Source organism: Tenrec ecaudatus, chromosome 8 (genome assembly GCF_050624435.1).
Source record: "Tenrec ecaudatus isolate mTenEca1 chromosome 8, mTenEca1.hap1, whole genome shotgun sequence".
In the NCBI taxonomy this organism is placed as follows: domain Eukaryota; kingdom Metazoa; phylum Chordata; class Mammalia; order Afrosoricida; family Tenrecidae; genus Tenrec; species Tenrec ecaudatus.
In genome coordinates this window covers 115,666,121-115,681,933 of record NC_134537.1, presented here as the reverse complement: position 1 = coordinate 115,681,933, position 15,813 = coordinate 115,666,121, and the positions used below count along the sequence as shown (strand labels likewise).

Sequence of the window (15,813 nt, the reverse complement as noted above, 5' to 3'; positions counted from 1 at the left end):
GGGATCGGTATAGTCCAAACTCTGAAGGTCAGGTTGGGGTGAACCAAATGCAGGGTCCAAAGTCAGAGTCAAGAATGTCCAAAAGTCATAGCAGGTCCACTGGCTTCCACCAGGACTTAAGTCAGGAAACAGGGACCTGGCTTTCTAGGTGAGTTGATAAATGAATGGTATTGTATAGTGGCACCATGAAATACAAAATCAAAAAACAAAAAGAGTATGCCCTGGTTCTTGAAGGGGCAGTAAATTGTTTAATTTGACCCTTCTAGCAACATCTCAAACTCCCATCAAACAACTCTTCCCTGCATGGGTCTCATAAGTGTATGTGGGTGGGTGGTGTCAGGAGTCACTTATAAGTAATTATGAATAGGATTCGCTAGAGCAGCATCCTGTTGTGTATAAAAATGAACCCTCAAAAAAAAGGAGTCCTCTGAGAATTAGGAGGTGGGATCTCATTATCAACGAAAGCCAGGAGTAGAGCATGTCCACTGGCTCAGAGTGAACCTCCTGGATCCAGATGACATCTGTAACAACAGAGAAGCAGCAGCAGAACCAGGAGCCAGAACGTGGAGCAAAGTGATGGGCTTCCCAACCCACAGAGCGAGAAAAGAAGACTGCACCCCAAGTGCAAACAAAGACGGCTGCCTGGGGAACTGGGATGCCTCTGGGCACTTAATCAGGGAAGTTGGACTTGCTGACCCACTACTGGAGCAGAGGGCCTTCAGGCTGAGGCTTATTTGGGTGGAGTGCCTCTGGGAAATTAATTCGAAGAGCTGGGTTTGCTGACCCAATGAGCTAGTGAATGCCTTGGATAGAGACTTACAGCAGGGTGGCATGCCCCTCTTAGCATTTATTAGACGACTTGAAAATTTGTAACAGTCCTGATAAACAACAACCCTGAGCATTTCACAGCACTACGGCCTGCTAACTTCCTTTATAAACCCTTTAATCATGAATTTTGTCTGAGTTCTGTTTAGCCATTTTAATGGATATTAGAACCCAAAGAAGTGAAGTAGAGAGCATGAGGCATTACAGTTTGAATCTCCAAGAAGCCATCAGCGAAACAGAATGTGGCCCAATTCACACACCCCGCTAAGGTCAGGTCTTAAGTCCATCCTAATCCTGGTTAGTAGAGAATTCCCTTCAAAATGAGACTATAGCCAACGGCCTAAAAAGTTCATAATTATAATATACTGTGGTCACCCAGCTTGGCACAAAGAACGCTACTTTGGCACTGTAGGAACAATAAATTACTAAGCCTGAATGAAGGCTGAACAGGATGGTGGGACAAGAAGAAAGTAAAAGGAACTAGAGGAAAGAACCAGGAGGCAAAGGACATTTAAAGAGGTCTAAATACAGGCATGTGCATAGGTAAATGTATATATAATGAGAGGAACTAGAACTATACTCATATCTTTATGTTAAGAATTAAGGTTGCAGATGGACATTGGGCCTCAACTTAAATACTCACTCAACACAAGAACACTTTGTTTTAATCTGACATTCTGTGATGCTCACTTTCCTTACACAATCACTGAAGACTTTTGTGATGGATTCACAAGCAAATGTGGTGAAGAAAGCTGATGGTGCCCAGCTATCCAAAGATAGCGTCTGGGGTCTTAAAGGCTTGAAGATAAACAAGTGGCCATCTAGCTGAGAAGCAACAAATCACACATGGAAGAAGCACACCAGCCTGCTTGATCATGAGGTATCGATAGGATCAGTTATCAGGCATCTAAGACCTAGAACAAAATCAGATTTAATGTGAATGGGGGACATGGAAAGGAGACTCAATGCCCATCTGTAGACAATTGGATGTTCCCTCACAAAGGGGTCACAGGGAAGAGATGAGCCAGTCAGAGTACATTATAGAACTGATGAAACATACAACTTTCCTCTAGTTCTTCGGTGCTTCCTTCCCTCCACTATCATGACCTCAATTTTGCCTTACAAATCGGGTTAGGCCAGAACATGCACACTGCTACAGGTAAGAGCCCAATACACTGGGAATCCAGGATAGATAAACCCCTCAGGGCCAATAATAAGAGTGGAGATACCAGGAGGATTAGAGGAGGGTGGCAGGAGAACGGGGGAATTGATCACAAGGATCAACCAACAATGCCCTCACGGTAGGTAGGACAAATAATGGAAAAGTGTGGTGAGGGGTGATGGAAGACCATGTAAGACATGAAAATAATAATCTACAACTTATCAAGGTTTCATGATGGAGGCAGGAGGGGGGAAAAAGGGGAAGAAATGGGGAGCTGGTATCAGGAGCTCATGCTTTGAAAATGAGGATGGCAGCATATGTGCAAATGTGCTTGACACACTGGAGGAATGTATGGATTGTTATGTAAGAGCCCCCAATAAAAGTAGGGGGGAAATTAAAATTAAATTAAAAAAATAAATAAAGAACTCCATTTTGTTTTAAATTGCCTTCAACCCCCTGATAACATAGCAGCTAGCTCCACGTAGGCCCCTTCTACCCAACCTTGACTCTCTCTCTGCACTATTCCTGATTTCCTACCAGCCCAATTAGCAAGAGCTAGCACCCCCAACCACTGGCACCCCTTAGTACCTTGCCTGCCTGAGTAATAAAGAATGTAACTGCCTGCAAGTTTTTCTCTTAAGCCAGTCCTCTGCCTTAACAATAAAAATCCTGTTCCAATAAAAAAAATCCTGTTATTTTCTTTATTTGGGGTAGAGAGTAATTTTTCAGGGTGTTAGCCCCCTCTGGATCCAGTGGTAAATAAAAAGCTATTTTAATCAAACACAAAGTGGGTATGAATTACTCTCTCATGGCTACATTACAGTATTACATAAGGAAGTATGGCTAGATGGAACCTGTCGAGTCACTATGACTCAATTGTTGCCAGGTGTCACTCACAGAAACCCCTACAAGTCCAAATTCAGGCCACTTGACCTAGAAAAAGTGTCTCTGTGGGCTTTGGGGGAAGATCCTTGTCTCTTCTACTATTCCTGGGATTCAAGGAACTTCATACGGCATCTACTTTCCCCCATTGGTGCTTGATCCTATGACTCACCTGATTTTTTTTATAATTCAAAAGTATCCCAACACATAGTTTAACCAAAACCACCACCACCACCACCTGCTGTCAAGTCAATTCTGACCCATGGCATTCCTATGTGGGATGTCCAAGACTTATCAACCTTTACTGGATAGTCTCCCTTTCTCCTGTGTGGATTTGAAGTTAGCAGTCAAACCCTTAGACAACAGTGCCAACAAAGCTCCTTGGATACGTATTTCAGGGGAATAATTCAATCCATAATACCATTTATGTCCAGAGGATAAAGCTAATTATTTATGAAACACCTAGTAACTATCATTTGCCTACATAAGGTTGTATAAACTGATTTCCACTCCTTCCTATTTTTTCAATCACCTGGATTTTCATCAGGTAATTTTTTTCTCTTCCTTTCAACTTTCTCTTGATCTGTTCAACTCTCTCCTCCCATGAACAGCAAAACAACTGACTTTTTCCACTGCCTCACAACCCACTCATTCATTAACCTACTACAGTCCAGCATCCACCCTAGCACCACAATACCCGACACCGACCTTCCCACCTCTTCATTGCTAAATCCAAAAGACCCTTTACAATTCTTATTGGAACTCTTGGCAGACCTTTCAGAATGTTTTCCTCTAGTGACATCCAAAATGTAGGCTTCTATCTCTGGCAAGCATATTCCCTGCAGGAACCTGAAATATTGACAATCACTAAGGGTTTTGCATTAAGTCTTCTATTTTCAATACATATTCTGGCTGGGTGAGTTTGTCCAGCACTATGAATCAATTACCATTTATGCTAAGGACCTCCAAATCCAATTTATCTTTAATTCAGATCAGAGCTTTATTATCCATACTTTCTAAAATCCCTATCTTTGAGGCTCTTAGAATAGAGGAAAACTGCCTCCATGGGATTGATTCTAAAGGCTGTAATCTTTATGAAAGCAGAATGCCACAGCTTTCTCCTGAGAAGTCTCTGGTGGGTCCCCGAAGCAGCTAAGTGCTTCCCCACTGCACCACCAGGGCTCCTTGCTGTATGTTAACTGCCTAGCAAACATCTTCCTTTAGACTGAACACAGGCATCTTACAATGGCCCAAAAGCATACATATTATCTTTCTCCCCAAATTTCTCTGTTCACAAGATCCCCCTTCCAGTAAAGCGTTGCTTTTACCGAGATAGCCATCATTCTTATCTCCTCTTCTCTCGTTCCGCACACAACCAATTACCAAGGACTGTCTAGTGCGGCTCCTAAATGGCTTTGAACTACAGAAATTTTTCTTCATTCTTACTGTCACCAGCAATTTCAAGTAATCACTACCTCTCACCTTCATTTCTGCAGTAGCCTCTTGGGCAGACACCCTTATGTGAAGCTTGTTTGTTTCCTTTTCCACTAAGCTATTCTCTACTGCACAGCAGGGGCTATCTTTCTACATCAAAACGTCATCATATGACATTCGGGGTAAAACCTCTTCCATTGTTGCACTGATTTCAAGATCAAGTCCAGATTGTTTAATATACCTCAAGACATCCTTTAGTATTTAACTCCAGCTTCCATCTATAACTTTCCAACCCTATAAACTCAAACGTTATCCATAAGGAACTACTTTGAGTTCCCTGGATGTGTAGTGCCTTTGTTTACCACTGTTCTCCTGCCTAGAATATTCTCACCCCCTTTCTGTGGTTATATCTTATGTATATCCCTTTAGATTTCGTCATACCCCAGTGTCCTGGTGGCACAGTGGGTTATTTATTGGGTTAATAGCAAGATCAGCAATTGAAACTCACCAGGGACTCTATGTAAAAAAAAAAAAAGATGTGGCTTTCTAATTCAGTAAAGCTTTATAGATTCAGAAAACCACAGGGAAATTCTATGGTGTCCTATAGGTGGGTCTGAGTCAGAATCAACCTGATGGCAGTGAATTTGGTTTGCTTTACCCCATTGTACTACCATAACAAGTTTCCAGTTCATTCACTTCTGATACTCTACTGTAATTACTTGCTCCCCTTTCTGAATTTTTTACTGGGCTATGAGTCACAAGACTTGTCAGAGAGAGTTGTCTTATTTACAGCTCTACTTCCAAAGTAAGCACGGTACTTGACAGGTAGTAACCAATGCTTGCTAGTGGGTTTCCTTTGACGCACAGCAACTACATGCAACAAAGCAGGGCTGCCCCAGAAAACTTTCTTAGCTGAATTTTTTTTCTAAAGCTCATTTTATTGGGGGCTCTTACAACCCTTATAATAATCCACAACAATTTTATGAAGCATATTTGTATATACGTTGCATCATTATTTTCTAAAAATTTATTTTATGTTTGAACCCTTGTTATCAGCTCCTCCTTTTTCCCTCCCCCCTTCCCACACTCATGATAAAATAAATTATTTTCATATTTTATACCGACCACTTTCTCCCTTCCCCGCTTCCTTCCTCCACCTTCCCCCTACCCTCTTGGTATCGCTACTTCCATTTCTGTTCCTGAGGGGTTTATCTGATCTGGATTCATGTGTTGTGAGCTTTTATCTGTACTTTATCTGTATGTGCTCCAGTTTATGGTCTGAAATTTTTATGGAAGCAAATCACCAAGTCTTTTTTCCTAAAGAGTCAAGTGGGAATAAGCTATCTGTCTTACTGTTTACACTACCAAAGTTCCTTGACATTTCATAATCACCAGTGTTTCCTAAAAAAATATATAGACTTCTGGTATACGAAGGGGTACACACCCCAAAAACAGAATTGCACTGGGTGGAATAGAGTTTTCATAGTACACATTTTTCCCTCTAGGAAAGCATCAAGCAAATTACTCTGAGGTAGTGCACCCAGTGGTGTCACCTGGGAAGATTTTTCTCAGGTCACAGTGATTTTTTTTCATAAAAGCAGTTTTGCTCGAACCTAGTGTTTTGTGATAGCCGATTTAAGAGAACAGCGTGTGGCTGTGAAATTTATGCAAAAAGCAGAAGGGGCAGTCTGACAGCATGACTAAGTGGTGACCAGAAGCAAAGTGGCACAGCAAGGGAAACAAAGAGGGACACTAAAAAAAGGGAAATAACACATCCCCAAGGCTGCGTCCCAGATGCCCAAGCCATCCAGCACAGAAAACTGCAGCGGCTGGGCCTGCCATCGTGGCTACAGCCCCTGGCTCTAGCTTGAGGCTCTGATCACCTGGAGTAGCCTGGGCACAAAGCAGCCACTTGGTTGGGGTTTGCTTTCTTTTCCATCCCCACTTTCTCTATATTGAGAAACCTCCAGCTTTAACTGAGGGAACACCAACCTGAGTAACCACACCACCTGAGGTTCACAAAAATCAGGAGTCTGAATAAAACACGGGATCCAGGTTTCTACTTTTTCTCTTTTAGCTTTCTTCTGATGTTTTAGTGAACAACAAATAGAGGGCACAGAAAGTGGGTGGGATGTGGGAGGGTAGATATATTGCCTAACTCCCTACAGCTCCTTGTGAGCCAGAAAAGACACCCTATTCCTCCCTCATGCACTAGTGAATACAATCCAAGTGGTGACTGAGAAACAGAAAATAGCTCGCTGGTTCTGGATTTGCTGAATGGGTCTGCATGAAGTTCCTGTTCATGTGATCATTCACAAGTATATTTTATTCTCTTTTTAATTTCTTGCTACTGTTACTGCCATTTGCTTTTTGGGTTTGTTAGTTTTTACTATTCCTTTCTCACATCACTTGATAGGAAACAATAGTCCACACACTGAAGGAAGAAAAACTGTCACAAATAAGTCACCAACTGCAGAGACAGAAGAATTTCTTAATAAAGAAAAAGCATTGCAAATCCAATAAAAAGAATTCAGAAGAATAATGTTCAGATACTTTCTGTGGATGGCGAAAAAGATCAGGGGTGCAACTGAAAATGTAAATGAAAAATCTGAATCCACAGAACAAAAGAAATCAAACAGAAATCTAAAGATTAATATTAAGATAATAAAATCAGACAACACTAAGAGTACAGCAGATCCGAAGCAGTGGAAAAACTGGATTAGTGAGCTTAGTGAACATGAAGGCAAATCTATTCCAATCTACAAGGGAAAGAAAATCAAAAGTCAGAAGAAAGCCTAAGAATTATGGGAGACCAAGAAGAACACAGGAGTCCTGGTAGCACAGAGTGTACATGTGGAGCTGCTAACCGGAAGGTCAGCAGTTTAAAACCACCAATCACCACTTTGATTCCAGAAGAAAGATGAAACGCTCTACTCCTGTAAAGAAATAGTGTCAGAAACCTACAACGATAATTCTACTTTGTTCCACAGTGTCATTGAGATTCCAGAACCAAAAGGGAAAAAAAAATCCACAGAAAAAAATAGTTCAATAATTCTAGGAAGAAAAATTCCTAGAATTCATAAAAACAGAGAAAATAACTATTTCAGAAATTGAAATACTCCCAAAGAAGATAGAACACAAAATACAATCATCATGACATTCTTAGTCAAACTTTCAAAATCAAAATCAATGAAAGAAAAATGATAGCCACTGGAAGATAAAAAGGAGTTACCATCAAAGGACAATCAATAAGAATAAGCTAGAAATTTTCTATAGAAACCATGCAGGAATAATACATAGCATTAATGGAATAAAATATATTATATTATGTAATAATATACATAAAACCCTTATATTAGTCTGGGTATTTCAGAGAAACAAATCCACAAAAACTCATGTAGAGGAGAATTTTATATAAAGGTTATAAGTGTGTATCAAGAAAACATCCCAACCCAGTGCTCCCCAAGGCCACATGTCCAACATTAACCCATAAGTCCAACCCCAATCCACAAAGTCCTCCTCCATCTCACATACAGTGGCAATGAAGCCGACTGCAGGAGGAAAGACAAGTCAGTGAATGTGTAAGCATCTCAGAGCTGGCAGAGGTCTTCACATGGCTGCTTCAGCACCCAGAACTGCATCGGGGTAGGTCTATATGGCTTTTCCTTGGGGACGTCTTGTAGGAAGTGAGCCTTCCCAGCTAAAGCAGGAAACTGCCTAGGGTAGCTGCACCCTGGTTCAACCATCACAAAGCAAGAGACCCAAGAACTAGAAAGGCGCGACTCACAAAGGCTTTTATCCCTCCACCCTTCAATTAACCCCACTCGTGTTTATCGGCCAGGTTGGCACAATAAACTAACTAACTCAACCCTGAAAGATAAAAAATTCCAACCAAAAATCTTATAGTCAGCAAAATTATCCCTCAAATATGAGGGGGAGATAACAGAACTTCCAGACAAAGAGAATTTAAGGGATTTGGAAAAACTAAACCAGCTTTATAAAATAATACTAAGAGGAATTCTTTGGACAGAATATTAACATCATCAGCAGATATAAACCTGAGAACAACATACAAGACACTGAGACAGACACACACAAAAAAAAATTCGACCCATTTAATGAGATATTCATAACAAAACAAATTTACAAGACATTAAGTAAGAAACCAAAATGTCAATCCACAATGAAGACAAATACAAAGAAAAAAAAGGGAAAAGTGCAGATACAAACTATTTGAACAGAAAGGAAGCCAAGTAGTTCAAAAACGAACAGATGGTCTTAAACTCGGGAAGAAACAATAAAAAGGCAATCTCAAAGAAAACAGAACATCGAACTAAAAAAAGAAAAACTGCAAAATAAATAGTAAATAGTTAAATAACAACAAAGAAACAAAGGACAAGAAAACCTGTAATTAAAAGAACTCAGGACAGAAATTTATTCAGAACCAGGAAACCAGTAACACCACACACCAAAAAAAAAAAAAATGGCAGCAACAATTCTGCACATGTAAGCAAATGGATTAAATGCACCACTTAATATACAGCGCAGCAGACTGGATAAAGAAACAGTGTCCAACAAAATGTTGCTTACAAGAAAACACACCTTAGACACAAAAACAAAAATAGGCTAAAAATTAAAGAAGGCTTATCTCCAACCCCAGTGGAATGCACATCAGAGGACAGCACTGGAGCTGCAGCTCAGGAAGTGGGGTGTGTCTGATCAGAGCAAACGAAGAGGGAAGGAGAGAGTGGAACATACCCCTGTCCACCAAACCCTGAGGACAATATTAAATCTCAGAGCACCCAATGAACAGAGAGGCTGACAAAGCCGGCCCCATCACAAGACACAACAACCTCCCTCACTGACAGTGCTAAGGGGGACAGTGCACTGGGGACACAGTGTGGGGTATGTGCCCAATCTGACTCACCGCAGCAGGGCAAAACACTAAGGATATGCAGCAGTGGAGCAGCAAAGGGAACAAAGCAATGCAGTCCCCCAAAAATGGCAAAGGTGGACGTTGGGGCCAGGGTATGGCACCCCAACGGACTCCACTGGAAAACACTCATAAAGGTTAATGGACAGACCTGGATCATAATCCGAATTCTACTTTGCAAGTCTGGACAAAGCAGAGGATGCACACTGGGGGAGACAGGAGCTGGAGGCACAGGGAATCCAGGGCGGATGATACCTTCAGGACCAGGGGTATGAGTGGCAATACTGGGAGGGTAGAGGGAGAGGGGGTTGGAAAGAGGGAACTGATTACAAGCATCTACATGTGACCTCCTCCCTGGGAGATGGAGGGCAGAGAAGGGGGGGAAGGGAGACTCAGGATGGATAGGGCTTAAGTGGAGAGCAAATGCTTTGAGAATGATTGGGGCAGGGAATGTGCGGATGTGCTTTATACAATTGAAGTATGTATATGTATGGATTGTGATAAGAGTTGTATGAACCCCTAATAAAATGTAAAAAAAGAAAAGAGGGAAAAAAAGAAGAAAATGATTAGGGCAAAGAATGTACAGATGTATGTTGTATGAGCCCCTAATAAAATGTTTTTTAAAAAAAAGAGTTTACCAAGAAAAAAAGTAAAATAAAGAACAAATAAATATGCCTTGGAAAAAAAAAACAACCTTCAAGGTAAAATCCCTTGTGAGAGACAAGAGCATTAGTAATGATTAAAGGGGCAAATGAACAAGATAAATCCCTGAGAAACAAAAATGTACCCAATGAAAGATCCTCAAAATACATTAATCAAACTCTTAGAGAGGCAATACAACAATAGTAGGAAACTTCAATACACCACTCAGGAAGAAGGGCAGAAGATCAGGAAAGAATGCGATGACACCAAAGAACTAACAACACAATCTACTTGACCTTCTAGACATACAAAGAACGCGTCACCAAATAGCACAATATACATTCCTTCCCAGTTTATAGGGAACACTTTCTAGAATAGACCGTGTTAGGTGACAAAGCAAGCCTTAATAAGTTAAAAACATTGCACTATTATATATATATATTTTAGACCACACAATATAAAATTACAAATCAACAATACAGAGATCAAGAAGAAAAAACTCAATGTATGGAATCTGAACAATACCCTGCTTAATACTAAAAACTCACTGCCATTGAGTCAATGCTCACAGCGACCCTAGCTGGCTGGGTCAAACTGGCCCTCTGAATTCCAGAGAGGGAGTGGACAGCCCTTTCTCCCTAGGAGCCTCTAGTGGCTTGGACCTTGTAGATTATAGCCCAATTCGTAACCACTGGGCCACCAGGCTCCTGTACCCTGCTTAATAACTACTGCATAATTGGAGAAATAAGAATTTTTAAATTCCTTGAGGTCCACTATTAGAGGATTTCAATGGTAAGTTATTAAATACAAAGCTGAATTGCAATCCCTCACTAAATTTTCAGTGAAAACAGAGGAGTGCCTAGTACAAAATTAAATTGGGAAGACAGCTTTGCCACTGGCACAGGAGGAAACCATGGGAAAGTGGTGACAGCTGCACAGAGCATAGATGTCTAAGCAGGTTTACTTAACAGCCCTAAATGGACGACACAGTTTGGAGTGAATCCTGAATACCAGTTGCATTTAATCAGAACTTCATAAAGAGTTAATGAAAAGACAGACATGAATAGTGTAATAAAAATAATAAAGGAGGTGGGGAAAACCACAAAAGCATAGATCTCAAGTATCTCTGCAAGGAAATACAGAAATATGGAAATACAAACTATGGCACCAAGAAGCCAAATTGCTATTCTCAGCTAAAACAGTTACACTCCTGCCTTGGGCAATAAAAATAACTGCATAGCTGCCTCTTGGTGTAAAATGTGCTTAAAAAGCAGTACTGGGAAAAGGCTTTGAAAACGATGATGGCAGTATGTATGGCCTGTGGAAGAGTTGTAAGAGCCCCAATAAAATAATAAAGGGGGGTGAGCTATGTCAGAGGCCAGTCATGTATGTTTCATTTAGTCCAACATGTTACTTCTTTCTTTTAAAATATTTATTAATTTCTCAATGTTTCCAAGTCTGTATACTTGCTTCCTACATGTTACAGCCTTCTAGCTAACAATTTTCTTTAAAGACAGAGTAAATTATTCTCATCTTGGAAAGATGTTCTCATGAAATCTGCTCATTATACAAAGATGCCTCAAAAAGTTCATGGAAATATTCCATTATCTTTTAATTATATTTTTCTGCAAACTTTTAAAAGGTTCTTCATTAAATTTGAGCTCTTTCACATTACAAAAATAAAAAAGGCCACAATAAATTAAAACAATTCTAGATGGAGCTGATTGATAAGTGTTAATAGAGACACCATCAAAATAAACATGATGCCCTAGAAATAAAATGTAACACATCAAAGCAACCAAAATCTCCTACAAACCCAAATTACTTAGCATCCACCATGTAAACCAGTGGTTCTCAACCTGTGGGTCGCGACCCCTTTAGGGTCAAACAACCCTTTCACTGGGGTCGCCTGATTCATAACAGTAGCAAAATCACAGCTATGAAGGAACAACTAAAATAATTTTATGGTTGAGGGGTCACCACAACATGAGGAACTGTACTGAAGGGTCGCGGCATTAGGGAGGTTAAGAACCAATAATGTAAACAAAGACTAAGCTTGAATGCTTGTAATCAAAAGTTAAGAAATTACTCCTGTCCATCTTTGACTATCACTTAAATATCCCTCTTGATTCTATCTTTAGATAGAGCATAATACATAACTAATTCTGTTTCATTATTGAACTAATTATCTTCAGGGGAACCAATTACAAGGATCTACATATAACCTCTTCCCTGGGTGACAGACAACATAAAAATGGGTGAAGGGAGATGTCGGACAGTGCAAGATATGACAAAACAATAATTTACAAATTATCTAGGGTTCACAAGGGAGAGGGGAACGGGGGGAGGGGAAAAATGAGGAGCAGATGCCAGGGGCTTAAGTGGAGAGCAAATGTTTTGAGAATGAGGGCAATGAATGTACAAATGTGCTTTACACAATTGATGTATGTAGATTGTGATAAGAGTTGTATGAGCCCTAATAAAATGATAAAAAATCATGCACACATATAAACACACATATATGCAAATGCCCATGAAATAATACCAATTCTTTCCTGATATAAAATCTCCTCCTAGAAGTTCTCATATAACCCACGGCCACTGAGTAAATTCCAACTCACAGTAACTCTACACAGGGTTTCTGAGCCAGTAAATCCTTATAAAAGTAGACAGCATGTAATGCAGAAGAGCTCGTGGGTTTGAACTGCTAACCTTGTGATTAGTAGCTCTAAGTTTAGCCTACAGCTCCACCAAAACACTCAGTATTTCAGAATAATAATAGGCAATTTATCCCATACAATTTACTACAATAGTAAAAGCATAAGGAGAAAAGGGGAGGAAATCTTACATTTTGATTCATATTGATTATACTTGGAATTAGATCACAGATACATAATACATATCAACTACTAAACATGTATTATGCGCTAGCACTGCATTAAGCACTAAATATACAGAGATTATTTAATCTCAACAAATGTCCTGAGATGTATCTCTCTAATCAAAAAGGAGGAAAATTAAATTTCAGGAAGGTAAAGCGGTTTGCCCAAGGTCATACAATTCGATAGGGATTGATCTGTAATTTGAGGATCCTTTGACACAACGGAGTGTGGGTTGGGCTGCCAACTGACAAGCTTGGCAATGTGACCCCCCCACTCTGTGGGACAAAGATGTGACAGTCTTCCTTCACACACTGCTGCAGCCTTGGAACCCTACAGAGCAGTGCTACTCTGTCCTAGAGGGCTGCCATGAGATTAACTTGTATGTAGTGAATAGTTCTTTTTGGATTCCAGGCGCAACTTCAATTTGGCTTTCCCAGGGGTAAGAAAAGCTAGAGCACTGTTCCTGCCATGTCAACTATTCTAGAACATGTGTTAGTAACATTTATTATGTAAATTAAGTTCTGAGTACTGTACTTTTTGGTACACGCATATCAAATCTTATACTGGGCACCTGGTACTAAAATTACCAAAGAAGAAACAAGGCACCTATGGTCAAAACAACCCCCTAAATAGACCCTAGGGAAGTACCACACTGATAATCAACTACTCAGCATTTTCAATGTAATTTTTTTTTTTCTTCCAGCACTGTCAGAGTTTTCGAACTGGGAACCAGACAGAAACTGCCATTATTTCAGAAGTAAACATGCTTACTGAGTAGTGTTCAATCTTCAACTACTTAAATTGTTAACTGTGCTTTTGCTATCTAAAATATGTTAATATTGTCACTATATATCAGTAATAGCTTCAACTGTTTGAGAAACAAAAGTAGGTTGGGATATTCTTTTTAATTCTCCATATTTTTAATTTTTCATTTACAAATAATTTTTGTTTTAAAAGTTTTAATAGAGACAAATGTTTGTAGTATTTAACCATCACGCATTTTCACTTTAAAATAGTCATACAGTTGGAGGTGCAACGAATAAGGGGCCTTCAAAAAGTTCGTGGAAAAATGTTATTAAAAGACAATGGAAATTTTCCTGAGCTTTTGAAAGCCCCACATACTGTTTAGATATTATTTCTTTCCATTGAAAGTTCATGTTGTCAGTGTTCCTCTTAGAAATTATAACATTAGAAGTGCTATGGGGTGGTCTCATCATTTTTATGGTCTTCTATTCTGTTAAGTTCTCCCCAACCAAAACAAAAACTTGACTACTTTTTTCCCCGCCCCCCAACATGACTACTTTTCAATCTCCTCACTTTCTCATTAATAACTGTACCTGAACTTCTTGAAATGTTGTACATAAATGCCAAATGCTAGGAAACATGTGTAAGTTAATTTTAAATTTTAATTTATATTGGTAAATAAAATTTTAATTTCGGTTTTTCTTAACATCAACAGAACGTTTAAGAATTTTATCTGGACTGTCTTCACGACAAAATAAAAAAAGTAAATGGCAGTGGTTAATTCTGGGTGTACGGTTACGTGTCGGTGAAGAGGAAAGAGAAAAATCAGTTACTTTATAAGGGAGACCATTTTCAGTCTTCACCCAGCTATTAACAAAGTAGTAACTCGAATTCTCATTTCAAGCAATGTGAGGGTGTATAACCACCAGTTTAAAAAAAAGTCCCCATTTGCATTAAGTACTCTTGCCACACTTGAGACAGATTTCCAAAAATTTTATTTCTAAAGCTGCTACATCCACCATTTATGTAATGAGGGGTAACTGATATTTCATAATAAAAAAAAACTTTACAACTTTAATTAGGTCAATTCACCTTAAACCTTGCCTTTACCAGTTATCAGGTGATCTGCATTTCACAAATAGATTTGAACAGGATCAGATCCCCACCCCCCCACCCCCCGGGATAAATTAAGTTGAAAATTAAAAGTTTTGTTTTTTTTAAAAAAAGTAATTAAGAACACTCATTTGAACACCTGTTGTCTCTTGAGATGGCCAATGCAGGGGGCAGAGAACTGAATACAAGGCTGACGTTCCTAAAGATTTACAAGATTTGTAAGGGTATTGTCACAAGCAATATACCTCTTCTACTAACGACACAGGTGCCCAACACTCAACCACCAGCTTCACACAAAAAACTAACAAAACAAAACAAAAAACGCAAAACCGCACCGATGAAAAGATGCAGGGACCTCAGGTGCCAGCGAAGGCAAGGGGGCGCTTCCGGGTGTTACCCCACACCTGAGCCCAGGGTACAGCCACCCACGCAGGAGGCCTGGCCGCAAACACGCAGCCTCCAGGAGCTACGCTCCCGCCAGGCGGCCACGCCGCCCACGCCCGAGGACCGGCTGCCTAGCAACCTGGGCAAGCTGCCTAGCAACGAGGGCCTCCCCTGCCCTCCCCGCCCCAGACGGCAAGGCCGGGCCCAGGGCGTGATGATACCTCCTTTTTCTTCTGTCCTCCCCCGAGCTGGATGCAGAGGAGGAGCAGGAGGAGGAGGAAAGGAAAGCTCCCGGTGGGCAGGTACCACAGCCGCCGTGCCGCCGGCCTCCGGCGTGAAGGAGCGCCCCTGGCCCCCATCGCCGCGGGGCAGTGTCTCCTCCACGCGCGGTAACCGTGCGCGCCCAGCTCCTACCGGCGTGCCACACCTCCCAGGCCCGGTTCCGGAGGCCCCTAGCCGCACGCCCGAGGGTCCGGGCGGCTTCGCGAGAAAGCCGGTGGCTGCGGAGTAGGTGGAGGAGGAGACTGACGGAGCATCCGGTTCACCGGGAGAGGGTCCCGCCAAGGCCCGGGATGGGGCAGGAAGTGGGCGTGGCCAAGGAGACGCGCTCCCTGCTTAGAATTTAAGCTCTAGCATGGAGTCTTTCGAAACCTGGCCAGGTACTAAACCCTCTCACCTGAGCCAAGCTTATTTAATGTCGAGTTGCCCAATAAGCTCTGCATACGTACTAATTTGTAGGGAACAGTTTAACATTTTTTTTCACATCAAAGATTCTGCTTCTAGGAATAGCTGGCATGTCTTCAGATTCCACA

At 40.9% G+C, this 15,813-nt stretch overlaps 1 protein-coding gene across 1 annotated transcript in view; it reads right to left on the bottom strand.

Moving 5' to 3' along the window:
* Positions 1–15,535, bottom strand: part of TUSC3 (tumor suppressor candidate 3) — a 171,350-nt gene extending 155,815 nt beyond the window's left edge. Inside the window, exon 1 of the mRNA XM_075556758.1 lies at positions 15,223–15,535. Within this exon, the coding sequence (XP_075412873.1) occupies positions 15,223–15,360 (138 nt within the window). The 5' untranslated portion in view covers positions 15,361–15,535. The remainder of the gene's footprint in view (positions 1–15,222) is intronic.
* Positions 15,536–15,813: the final 278 nt, after the last annotated feature.